The following is a 12,280-nucleotide window of genomic DNA, read 5'->3' as shown; positions in this document are numbered from 1 at the left end:
ATCTCGACGCGGAGGCTGGGACATGCCTTGTCCATCACCCACCGCCCACCCGCTGGGAGCGTGTGAACAGGAGCCCACATCCCTGGTGCCAGTGCACCCACCCTGTCCTCTGCCTGCCACCTGGACCCAAGGGGACAATGGCTGGGACCACAGCACAGCTGCTGTCACACTCTCAGGGACAGTCTCTGCCCCACACCAGGCCCCAGATGTTCTGTGCTGCGGCTCCATCACCCAGGTCCTTGACCCCATGAGTCCCAGAGCTGAGGGCGTCATGGGACAGACCCTTCCCATCCCTCTGCCTGGCTCTCCCCCATCCCTGTGTGGTCCTGCATGTTTGTTTGCACAAGGCTGATGACGCTGGCTCACACACCTCAGCACTCATGCTCGGATGCTCCTGCCCCAGGCTTGGCTTATCCTTCTGATCCCCTTCCTGCAAGGCTTGGCTGTGGATGGAAACATCCGCCACCTCCACGGAGCTTTTTGCCTCCCTCCTCTCCATCAGTGCCTCCTGTGGGGTCCTTCTGTGCCATGACATTGTGGGATGGGGATGGGGTTTGGCACAGGAACAGGGGACAGGAACAGGGAGAGATACAGGGACAGGAATGGGGATGGTGCTGGAAGGTGCTTTCCAGAACAAACCACCTGGCGCAGCCTGACTCACTGCCCCAGGGATGGGTCATGGTTTCAGCTTCATCCTCCCGGGGTGCAGTCCTGGCTCCCCGCCTGGATGACAATGGGGACAGAGGGATGGGGGAAACTACACCAGGGAGGTGGCAGAAGTTGAGCCACCCTGGGAGGTGCTGACATAAGGCACCCTTCTTTTCAGGCACCAGGCTGCTGGGGTGGCAGGGATGTGCTGGGGGTCAATGGGGCTAGATGAGGAGCCCCAAGAGCAGGCAGGATCCCGTGGGGGAAGTTATGGCTGGGTGACAGCTGTCTCTCCCTCCAGTATGCTCTGCTAGGAGCCCCTCTCCCCCTCCACTGCCCCAGTTTGGGGGCCCTTACTCCTTGCTGCTTCCCATGCAGGCTCATTAGCGAGTTCAGGGCGAGGAAACCCATTAATGGCACGAAATGACTTCAGGCTGTGGCACGGGGAGCGGAGATCCGAGCCCAAACCCTCGCGCAGATCGGGGACTGCTGCTTTTCCCCTTCCCTTTGAACTTCCCCAGCTGCCCGGAGCTGCGGTTCCCCTGAGCACAGACGAGGGCATCTGGGATGCTGGGACACAGCACGTATCCCCCACCCACTGCTGCGCCTTCCCCCTCCACGGGCTCAGCCCATCCAGCCTGGCTTCAGGGCAGTCCTCGGGTTCACAGCATCACTCTGGAGCATCTGGCTCTTGCAACAGGATGGGTCATTGGAGTTTTGGTTTTGCCAGGCTCCCGGTCATGCCACCCCCAGGGGAAGAGGTGGAGGGGGCAGGGGCGCTGCCAGGGCGCGGAAAGCCCTGCACTGGTCGCAAAGCCAGCGTGCCGGGAGGTGGCCGGGGGCCCTGCGTGACTCAGTCCGCCGTGGAGGAGGCAGAGGTGGGGTAGCGATACCAGAGCTAAAAAAAACCTGGCCGAGCGCCGGGGAGAGGAAATTTCTCATTAGCCAGAAATGTGTGGCTGAACCAGTCTGACACCCGGGGCGGCCCCCGGCCCCGGCGGCGATACTGGCCCCGGCTCCGAGGGAGATCAAAGTGGGAAGAGGAGCAACAAGGGGCCTCGGGGGCGGGGATGAGGGGGGCAGGGCGAAGGGGTCCCCCGGTGTGGAGATGTCAGATTTGGGTGGCAGGAGGGGCTGGGTGGGCAGTGTCCTGGGTGATGCTGCTCCACAGGGTGCAGGCAGCAATATCTGTGATACTCTGGGGATGGGCAGGGGTGATGGTCAGTGAAACCCGGGCAAGGCAAGCTGGCAGGGACTAGGGCATTTCTAGCTGTCGTTCCTGCCCACGTGGCAGTCCTTTGGTCCTCTCATTCCCAAAGGAGTCAATGTTTCTAGCCAGGGCAGCCCTTGGTGGCAGCCTCAGCCCTACCAGCAGGGCCACCATTGCTTTCCATCTGATTTTCCCCTGCAGACTCAGCCTTTCCCAGACCATACTGGGTCGAGGCATTTCCCTGGTCTTGTTTAATAACCCAAATCTGCTTTTTGCCTCGTGGTCCATCACTGGGTCAGATTCTGCTCCCTGAATAGAGTAGACAGGCGCAGTGTGATTGATGCGGGCGCATTTGCTTGCTGGCTGCTCTGCCAAAGACGATGTCAGCTCCCAGGCATCTGGGAGAGAGCTGCCTCTTGCTCCCCAAGGCAGCCCCCCGGCCCTCAGATCCCCTTTTCCAGAGCATCCCAGGCTGGCTGGCAGCTCCTGGGGGTCTTGTCCCTCATGGTCCCCCTGTGGGGACATGCAGACCTGATGAGGGGGTGAGGATGCAGCCCTGGTAGCAGTGGTCAGGGAGGAGGAGCTGCGTCAGCAGCAGAGGACAGACGTTGCACCATGTGCAAATCCCCTGCTAGCAACCAAAGGAGACTGGAAGGAAGGAATGGAAAGAAAATGATTAAAACAATTTCTTTTTTTTTTTAATAAAAAAAAAGCCCTGGGAAAAAGCCGTGTAGGGTCCTGGCACGTGAACAGAGTCTGTAAGTGGTCTTAAAAATTACCAATAAATAATCTTAACGGGAAACAGAAGGAGCAGAGCTGGGGTGTTCGTGGGTGTCTCGCGGCTCTTTGCGAGCATGGGAAAATGCTCTGGGTCCTGTCCCTCGTGATGGAGGGACAGCCCCTTTCTGGGCCATGGTGTGTCCCTGGCTCCGGCCACGAGGCAATGACCCGCCTGGCCGGCGTCCGGCCCGTCCTTGGCTGAGCGGGTGCAGGATGTGACACCTCAGCAAGGCTGTGCTGGCAATTCCCATAGGCACAGTGTGGCAGTGGGGACATGGTGGAGATTGTGGAAGAAGACCAAGCCCTCGCTGCCCCATGCCTCTTGCTGGCCTGCTGGGTCATGGACCAAGCCATGCCGAGCCGTGATCCCTTCCAGCTGTGCTGGCCCCAGGCGGCTGACAGGGCTGCGGGATCCTCTCCCTGCCAAGTCGTTGAGGTGTCAGCCAAGAGTTAGCAGAGAAAACGCCAAGCAGCCGCCAAGCCGGCCAACCCCTCATCCTCAGCCTTCCTCCTCCTCCTCCACTGCAGAGAGCCTCCCACCATCCTGCTGGAGCCCTGAGCCCCCATCCCACTCCAGCAGGGTCCCCCCTTAGCACCCAGTGTGCCTTCACCCCAGCTGTGCCCCAGGACCCCCCACCGCTGCTCCCAGGGTGTCCTCCCCATCCTGGCCCCTCCACCTGGGGTGCATGGCCCCCTCCTATGGGTCTGTCTGGAAAGGGATGGTTCCCCCTCCCCGAACTTTCCAGCTCTCTGCAGAGCAGGAACAATCGTAGCCTTTGTCTTCCCTTAATCTCCTGGTTAGGAATTAAAAGGGGGGAAAAAACCCAGCAGCACAAAAGACTCTTTTGCATGGGCTGGGAGAGGGGAAGCCCAGGGCGCAGGCATAGTGCAGGCAGGGTGCAGGCAGGGCTTGCCTTTCCCCCAGCCCAGACTGGCCACCATGCTCCCCAAGGGCCACCCCACACTGTTCCCATCCCTGTGGCCCCAGGATGTTCCTGCAGAGGCATCCGAGGGGTGAGGGCTCTGGGAGCATCCTCTGGAACCCTCAGGCCCTCAAAAAGTCCTCACTCATTGGCTGTTCTGGGAGGAGGCAAGGAGCATCTTTGGGGGGCACTCGGGCTGGGCTTGTGGTGCCGAGTGCCTCCTGCTCACTGCCGTGGGCTCGCTTTCACACACACAGTGCCCAAACACACCCTCACCCCCCCAGCGCAGGGCTCCCTGGCACCCAGACCCCCAAAGAACCACACAGGCACCACAGACCTCCATAAAATTCCTTAAATAATTTAATTGAAAAAAGTCTTTTTGTTAAAAAATATTTTTACAAACGCACGCTCGCATTGATTTCCCTGGCTGCTGTTTTTTGTTGTTGCTTTTCTTTCACCATGGAACAGAGCTTTCCCCCAGTGTGGATTGATATGGAAAGGGAGGTGGCAGGTACAGCATGAGGAGAGCTGCTGGGTGCACCCCTGAGGCTGGGGGGAGAACCCAGGCTGGCTGCAGGAATGCCGCGTCCTGCCCCATGGGAGTAGGGTGTGCATGGAGAAGGCTGGGAGAAGGGGCTTGTTGTTTAAAATGAGCAGGGCCTCTCCCCAAAGCAAAGCCAGGCCAGGATGGAAGGTTGAGGTGGGGATGTTTGAGGTGCACTGGGGCTAGTGGGACCCCAAACCTTGCAGCAGCAGGGGCTGGGGGGACAAGGGAGGAAAGGGGCAGATCCTGTGCCTCACAGTGCTTCCAGGTGGGGGGCTATGGGGAATTAGCAAGCCCCAAATAGGCTCTGACACCTCTTTAGCCACTTGCTCTTTAAGGTCTCCCAGTGCCAGGGTTCCTTGGCCTGATCTGGGAGAGGAGTGAGGTCTGCCCAACGCTGCTGTTTGGGGTCCCACTGCGGCAGGCTGGGGAGCAGACAGGATAGGGAGCAAGACAGGATGGGAAATCCCAGCAAAATGGGGCTGCAGTGTCCCCAGCAGCCAGCATTCCAGATACATCCTGCAAAGAAGAGATGGTGGGAAGCAGGGAGACCGTTGCCTGGTACAGGACCTGCTGCCAGCCGCCCTCCCGGACTTGTTTACTGTTCTCTGTGGAGAAGGACGGGGTTAATGAGAAACCCAAAGGCAGGCCAGTTCCAAGGAAAGGGGAAAAACAACACCTGCTCTGTCAGCCTGGGAAGGAGGGGAGCAGGGCCAAGTAGTGGGGAGCAAAGGGGCGCACCTCCTCATTTTGGGGAGCAACTGCTTGCCCCTCTGCACTGCCAGCAAAGCACCCCATAAGCCAGACAGCAAGGTGTACTGCAGCCAAGAGGGACCTGAGAAACCCAGGATGAGCAACTGGTGGTCCCACTTGGCTACTATGGAGCAATCCCCCCTGGACTGAGGGTATGGGATCCCTGGCTCTGTTCTCCCAGGGGGTTACCTTGCTGCCTGCAGCCGGTTGGTTCACCTTGGTCTGTTCCCACCTGGCTCAGCAGCTGCCATTTCACAGGGAAGAGTGAGGCCAGTGATTGAGGGATGACCAGGGGCTGTTGCAACACTCCTGCTGCGGGCCAGATTCTGCCCAGGGGGAGCAGAGAAGGAGTAGCACCCCGGGGAGAAGCCTCGGGGCTGTGGGGACCCTCTGGCACTGGGATGGGCAGTGTGCATGCCTGCTCTCCACTTGGCTTTCACATTCAGTGTTTGATTCCCACAGTTTCAGCCTGACTTGAGGGGATGGGGGAAAAAGTTGCTGAGCACCTCTAGTACATTAGATGGAGTTTCCTGACTGGCTCTGCTCTGGGACTCACAACCTCCACCCTATGCACCCCATGTGGAGCGTGCTGGGTCTCCCAGCACTTCAGGGTGGGTACATCATCACTGCCTGGTCCCCGTGGGACAACCCGAAAACATGACAGCAAGAGAAGACGGGAGCAGAAAGGGGCATAGAGCCAGCTTGGGGTTGGCCAGGAGGAAGAAGAGGATGGCCCTGGTGGGCAGCAAAGCTGCAGGCAGCCAGGCCCATCCAATGAGAGCGCGATCGAGCAAAGGAAACTCGGGTAAAATTCTTATTGCCTTTATTCTGCCCATTGCCTCCCACAGTCCTGCGGCCAGCACACACCCACGCACGCATGCACACACTCACGCACACTCAGGCACGCTGGGAGTCTCTCCCTCGGCTCGGAGGAACCGGGCTGCAGTGAATCCTCAGGGAAAGGTGAGTGAGTCTTTTGGCAGCAATCACAGCGTGTGTCAGGAGTGGGCAGCCATGCTGGCGGCACCTGCTCCTTCTGCATAAAAGAGGAGGCTGCGGGAGCCGCGGCCCCGGCGCAGCCCCCACCCCAGCCCCGCTCTCCGGCCCCTCGGGGGGAGCGTGGCTGCCGTCGGTCAGGGGGCGGAGGGTCCCTGTGCAAACGTGCTGACGGCCTCGCTCTGCAGTCCAGAGCCGGCCAGGAGAACCAAGAGGGTAAGAGATGTGGAGCCAGGCAGCTGGTCCCCCTCCCTCCCCTTTCTGCTCCCTCTTTTCTTTTTTTTTTTTAATATATCTCTTTTTTTTTCTTTTTTCATTTTTTTTGCCTAACTCCCTGCATAGTAAATTGGGTTCAGGTTCTGGCGTGCAAAGCCAAGAAAGGGAGCGAAGCCTTCCCTTCGGACACGTTCCAGTGCAGACCCTCGGACGGAGGGCTCACCAGGGCTGGAGGAGAGAAGTGATTGTCTGGGGCTGGTGGCCCCAGCCCTGTCGCCGGCTTGGCCTCCCCTGGCTGCTTCCATTTGAGGACCAGAGTTAGGGAAGGGTTCTGACGTGTCTGATGGACTCAGTGGATGGGTCAACAGTCTGTGGCCTTGGGGAGGTGAGGGAAGTGAGGACTGGGGGAAAAACGGGGTGAAAAGAAATCCAAGAAGCAGAACAACTCTTCAAACCGATGAGCACCGAGACAGGGCGGGAAGCGGGATGTGCCATCTCTGTCCCATAATCCATCTTCAATATGAAGATGTGTTGCTGCCTCGCCGCTCCAGGACACGGGACGAAAAGCTGGGCTCCCTCTCGGCATGAGTGCCTTTGATCCAGGGAAGGGTGTCCAGTCCCATCCCGTCCCAGGCGACCGTCCGAGGCAGAGGAGCGCCATGTGGAGGGGAAAACGGGAAGCTGGGCTGCACCGCAAACTGAACCTGGTTGGCAGGTTCCCTCGGTCCGTTCCAATGCAGAGTCCCCTGTGGTCAAACCTGCACTGGGAGCGTCTGGTTCATCTGCAGCCTCATGTCCTGAATGCTGCTCAATATCTTCTTCTGGTGCCCTGCTAACGTCACCCCTATCCTCAGCAGGTCCCTGCAAAGACAAGGTGAAGACTCAGCTCCCCACCAACAGCAACATCAGCATGTGGCCCTGCCCCATGTAGCTGCAAGGCTAGGGACCTATCCGTCTGCATTACAGCCCTCTGCTAAGCTCTGGTGCTCCTCTAACACCAGGGGACTGGATGCTGAATCCCAGACCTGAACTCCCTTGGGACTGGATGCTAAATCCCAGCCTTAACTCAGCCAACTACATGCCCAGGTGGGAGGAGGTGGCTGTCAGAGAGGCAAGTGACAAGGGACACTGTGCAGCAGCCCCAGCCCCAGCCTCTTCTCTCCCCTGCAAGCAGGGACTTACTCTGCAGTCATCTGTGCCACCAGGTCAAAGGAGGCAAACCCGGCATTGACAAAGTTCTCCTTGTACCGTCCCATTTTGATGGCATCCAGCCAGTCTCCCACGGTGGTGAAGGTGGTGTAATCCGGGACGGTGCGGTCCAGGAGCGGCTGGGAGATGCTAAAGGGCAAGAGAGCCACAGGTCACAGGCAGCAGAGGGCAGAGAGGTGTAACTGGAAGCAGGGGATATTTCTTATCCCTGTCCTCCCACAGTCTATTTCCAACCACTCCAGCATTTCCTGGGCTTGGGGGAAGCCCTGGCTGGAAACAGGGATGCCACTGACCCAGACTGGACGCTGGCGATGACTTTCAGGCTGGCAGCATTGCGGATGAGCTTGTCCAGCGTGTTGACGATCTGTGCAAACTTGGGCCGCAGGTTGCGGTCCCGCACCCAGCAGTCCAGCATCAGCTGGTGCAGTGCAGTGGGGCAGTCCATGGGGGGTGGCAGGCGGTAATCCTGCTCCACTGCATTGATCACCTGCAGAGAGACATGTAGGCTGTGAGCCACCTGGGCTCCCACAGGCAGCCTACAGCCCCCAGTTCCCCGCTCCCCAGAGAGCACTTACGTCCTGGTTGGACATGTCCCAGTAAGGTCGCTCCCCGTAGGACATAACTTCCCACATGACGATGCCGTAGCTCCACACGTCACTGGCTGAAGTGAATTTGCGGTAGGCAATGGCCTCAGGAGCTGTCCATCTGATTGGGATCTTGCCCCCCTGCACAGACACACAGCTCCCTGATTAGCACATACCTGAGGTGTCTCCCCCCACCCCCAGATCAGTGGATCCCTCACGAGTGTCCCATACCAGGGAGCTGGTGTAGGTGGGGTCAGCCGGGTCATCCTCCAGAAAGCGAGAGAGCCCAAAGTCAGACACTTTGCAGACCAAATTGCTGTTGACCAGGATGTTGCGGGCAGCCAGATCCCGGTGCACGTAGTTCATCTCCGAAAGGTACTTCATGCCAGCAGCGATGCCTCGCATCATTCCCACCAGCTGGATGACCGTGAACTGCCCATCATTCAGCTGCCAAGGGAGAGATCAGAGGGGTTTGCAACACACCAAACAGATTGAGGAAGGATCCCAATGTGCCACCATCATCTTCCTCCTCCCTAGAGCCACCCCTCTTCTCCCACCCCATGATGTCTATGCAGAGCTTAGCTCCGGGGACTCTAGCATGACAATATAGAGGGGTGGGGAAAGGCTTGGAGTTGCTGTCCCCCATTCACAGCAGTCCCCAGCCCAGGGCAGGAGGGTATGGATGCTCACCCGGAGGAAGGAGTCAAGTGCACAGTTCTCCATGAATTCCGTGATGATCATGACGGGGCGGCTCTTGGTGACCACACCCTCCAGGTGGATGATGTTGGGATGGTCGAACTGGCCCATGATGCTGGCCTCGCTCAGGAAGTCCCGCCGCTGCCGCTCGGTGTAGCCCACCTTCAGCGTCTTGATGGCCACAAAGATCTCACGGCGGCCGGGCAGCTTCAGGCGTCCACGACAAACCTCACCGAACTCCCCTGTGGTGGGGAAGGAGAGAGGAGAGCAGCACAGTGAGCCATGGGACAGGGTGGGAGGTGGTAGTTTCAGCAGCTGCTGTGCCCATATCCAGGACTTGCCTGCTCCAATGACCTCTTCAATTTTCACACAGGAGATGTCAATCTCCTTGGCGAATTCCCGAACAGCTTCGTTGGGGTCCTCATATGTGAAGGGGTCAATGTACACCTTCGTCCCAGGGGTAACTGCAAGGGCAGGAGTCATGACCAGGAGGGACACAGCACAGGTGACAGATGCCAAGTTACTTGGCTGGCTGTCAGCCCACCCCTCCCTCATTAGCAAAGGCTGTACCTTTGCCTGTGCACAGGGCAGGAATTGGGAGAGAGCAGGCAGAGCCCATTTGCTGGGCTCTCACACTCACCATATTGCTGCAACTTCTCTGTATACTCAGGGTCGGTGTTGTTGCGTTGCTTCCTGCCCAAAGGAGACGAGAGGAGGTGTTCAGTAACCATCCCTTTCCTGATGGGGCAAAGACATTCACTGCCAGCTTCAAAATCCTAGCATAGACAGTCTATGCCAGAGAGCCTTCCCTCTGGCAGTCTGCGTGCAGAGCCATCCCTCCACCCGAGGTGCTATGGGAGGAGATGGCCTAGTTGTGCTGCGAAGATGGCAGAGCACAGCTCATGCTGGGGAAGGAGACCGGCACAGTCCTTCCACAGAACCCAAGGTCTGGGATCCCTGCATGGCAGGTCCAGTCCTTCGCTCTCAGACTGGAGCTGACAGAGCTCTGCCCGTAGGTCAGGGGAAGAAAGCTCTGTGGCACACAGGAGCAACCCCCAAACCCAGCTCTGAACCCACCCTTCCCTGCAAAGCCAGTACCTGAAGCAGACGATAGCGATCACCACCACAACGATGACGAACACCAACCCTGCTGTGGCCGAACCTACGATCAGAGGCAGTTCCTGGAAAGTCTTGCTGGTGGAGCCTGGATGGATGGAGAGGCAGGAATCAAAGTCAAGCTAGGGAAGGAGCATGCATAGGAGCATGCGTAGGAGGGCTGGGGGATGGAGGCAGCCCAGTCCTGGTACCTACCACCCTCTGCAGTTGTCTGAAACTCCGTGGGGAGGCTGTAGCGGCCATATCCAGCCACGGTGCGTGCCCGGACCTGCACCATGTACCGAGCATTGGCCTTCAGCCCATCCAGCCGCACCGAGTTCTTCTGGCTGGTGACTGTGTTGGCGATGCCATCACTCTGGCCTTGCTGTAGGGGAGACATGTGGGCGTCACCTCTGGGAAGCCCTCCCCTGTTTGGTGGCTCCCACATTCCCCAGGGACCATCTCTGCAGTGGCTCCCTTCGCCACAGAGTTGATGGCTAACTAAGAAAGGCTGGAGGAGGGAAAAGGCTGCTCCTGCTTTACCTTCTCCGAGTACTTGATCTCATAGTCAAGAATGATGCCGTTGGGTCTCTCTGGGGGAGTCCATGACAGGGTCATGCTGTTCCCAGTGCTGCTGTGCAGGTGCATTGTCGGCACGGCAGATGGGGCTAGGAAAGAGGGCAGAGGAAGAATGAGCCACTGGTGCCAGGCTCCCCCTCTCCACCATCCCACATCAGTGTAGGACCTGCTTGAATGATCTTGGTGGAAAGGCATGGAAAACACTGGCCTCCCCCAAGTTTCTGTAAGGAGGTGTGATCTCAACACCAAGGGGAGCCTCAGAAATAGTACCAAGGCTTCACCCCATGCCTAGCTGCAAACTGGTCCGGGGAAGTGCCCTGCCAGCCCAAACTGGGGCTCCCTCCCCTCCTCCACTTGCCAAGAGCTCCACGCTCCACCCCACCAAGACCCATGAAATCAGATCAGAGCGCAGTGGCTGGAGATTACCAGTATGCTGGAGCAGGGCCAGAGTAGGAGGAAGGAGGGAATGGCAGAGGGAGGGAACGGCTGGTTGCAAAGCTTTGGGCTGGTGCTGAGCCTTCCCAGGCCCACAGGGGAGAAATCTCATTTCCTTCCTCCTTCCTTTGCAGTAGGCACAGCATCTCCGGGGTAGGTCCAGGAGCTCCAGAGCTCTCTGGAGCATCTGCCAACCCTACCCTTCTCCACCTGCATGTGTTCTGATCGCATCTCCTCAGGAGACATGCGTTAAACGGAGAGGGCAGTTCACCCAGGGGATTAGATGCAGACGCGGAGAGCCAGTTATGCGGCACCACAAAGGACTGCAGCCTCCCAGGCTGTCAGCAGGAAATCTCTGCTCTGATCCAGCCCCTGCTCCCTTGCAGCTCCACTGACCTGCCTGGTTGGTGGTGATGTTGACAGAGGCAAAATGGGGAGGGTAGGGACTCTTGTTGGAGATGCCATTCACAGCCTGGATCTCGAAGGTGTACTGGGTGTGGGCCATCAGGTTGCTGATGTAGATGCGTCGCTCGGTGAGGCCGAGCTGGCGCGGCACGAACTCCACGTTGTCGTCGCAGCGGGTGCACAGGCGCCGCTCCACACTGCACTTCTTGCAGATGACGTTGTAGAGCAGGTCATCCCGCCCGCCCGTGTCCTGTGGCTCGCTCCACTCCAGCACCAGTGATGTCTCGTTCACATTGGAGATGACATTGCGGGGGGCCGAGGGGACGCCTGCAGGGAGAATGGGGGGGTCAGGGATGGCATGTCCTCATGCCCAGCTCATGCCTGGCGTGGGCCCAGCATGCTCTTCCACCCCAGACGCGGACCCTCACCACTTCCACAGCTCCCCTTGCCTCCCCTCCTTGCCCCGGGTAGGACTCACTGGTGCAGGCACTGTCTGCAGGGTCCGTGTCTGCTCGGAAAAAGCCATTTCGACAAGTGCAGACCATTGCTGCTCCAGATGTGGTCCGGCTGTTGGGAGGGCAGGGAGAGCAGGGACCTTCTCCCTGCTTAGACTTGAAGGTTCCCGGGCCACACGCTGGAGAAAGGAAAAACAGACCTGAGTTATAAAGTGAACCCAGACAGCATCCATCGCCCTCAACAAGGCTGGGGAAATCCTTCCTCACTGCCCTGCCAAATCTTCCATCAGTGGCTTGAAGGCCACTTACAAGTCCTTCCATCACTGTCAGCCATGCCCAGGTATGTAGCACCTCTGGCTGTGCAGAGTGGGCAAGAGTGGGCTGACAGAGGGCAGGAGCACCAGCCAGCTCAGGCACAGCTCTGCCCAGGAAATGCTGCGGTCCAGCAGCAGGACCAGGGTAATTAGAAATGGGAAGAGCTGGTCACCACCAGCAGTACTGGGGGTAGGGCAGTCCATTCAGGAGACCACATCATCGGTTTTGTTTCTTCACTGCTCTTCCCAAGGGCTTTGCCATGCTCCCTTCCCCAGCTGGTTTCCCGACCCAGCACGCTCCATAAGGTCATTGATCCATTCTCTGGAATTTGAGCTGGAATTAAGGCTCAAAAGGAAAGGATTTCTCAGCCCTGCTTGCAGCAGCCCCTGTGAGAGGCCTCCACCATCCAAAATCAGCCACTCAGCCCCAAACCTTCC

At 58.6% G+C, this 12,280-nt stretch overlaps 1 protein-coding gene across 2 annotated transcripts in view; it reads right to left on the bottom strand.

Moving 5' to 3' along the window:
- Positions 1–3,965: 3,965 nt before the first annotated feature.
- Positions 3,966–12,280, bottom strand: part of EPHB3 (EPH receptor B3) — a 29,560-nt gene continuing 21,245 nt past the window's right edge. Inside the window, exons 4-16 of one of the 2 annotated variants that reach the window (XM_017810799.1) lie at positions 11,552–11,707; positions 11,065–11,400; positions 10,198–10,322; positions 9,871–10,039; positions 9,658–9,763; positions 9,200–9,297; positions 8,901–9,023; positions 8,554–8,801; positions 8,095–8,310; positions 7,855–8,004; positions 7,573–7,766; positions 7,253–7,408; positions 3,966–6,931 (exon numbers count right to left, since the gene is read on the bottom strand). In XM_017810799.1, the coding sequence (XP_017666288.1) occupies positions 6,823–6,931; positions 7,253–7,408; positions 7,573–7,766; positions 7,855–8,004; positions 8,095–8,310; positions 8,554–8,801; positions 8,901–9,023; positions 9,200–9,297; positions 9,658–9,763; positions 9,871–10,039; positions 10,198–10,322; positions 11,065–11,400; positions 11,552–11,707 (2,186 nt within the window). In that variant the 3' untranslated portion in view covers positions 3,966–6,822. The remainder of the gene's footprint in view (positions 6,932–7,252; positions 7,409–7,572; positions 7,767–7,854; positions 8,005–8,094; positions 8,311–8,553; positions 8,802–8,900; positions 9,024–9,199; positions 9,298–9,657; positions 9,764–9,870; positions 10,040–10,197; positions 10,323–11,064; positions 11,401–11,551; positions 11,708–12,280) is intronic. The other variant, XM_017810800.1, reaches the window with a different exon arrangement.

Source organism: Lepidothrix coronata, unplaced genomic scaffold, assembly GCF_001604755.1.
Source record: "Lepidothrix coronata isolate B3197 unplaced genomic scaffold, Lepidothrix_coronata-1.0 Scaffold29, whole genome shotgun sequence".
Classification (NCBI taxonomy): Eukaryota; Metazoa; Chordata; class Aves; order Passeriformes; family Pipridae; genus Lepidothrix; species Lepidothrix coronata.
The sequence above is the reverse complement of the archived record's forward strand: the minus strand, read 5'-3'. Positions and strand labels throughout refer to the sequence as shown.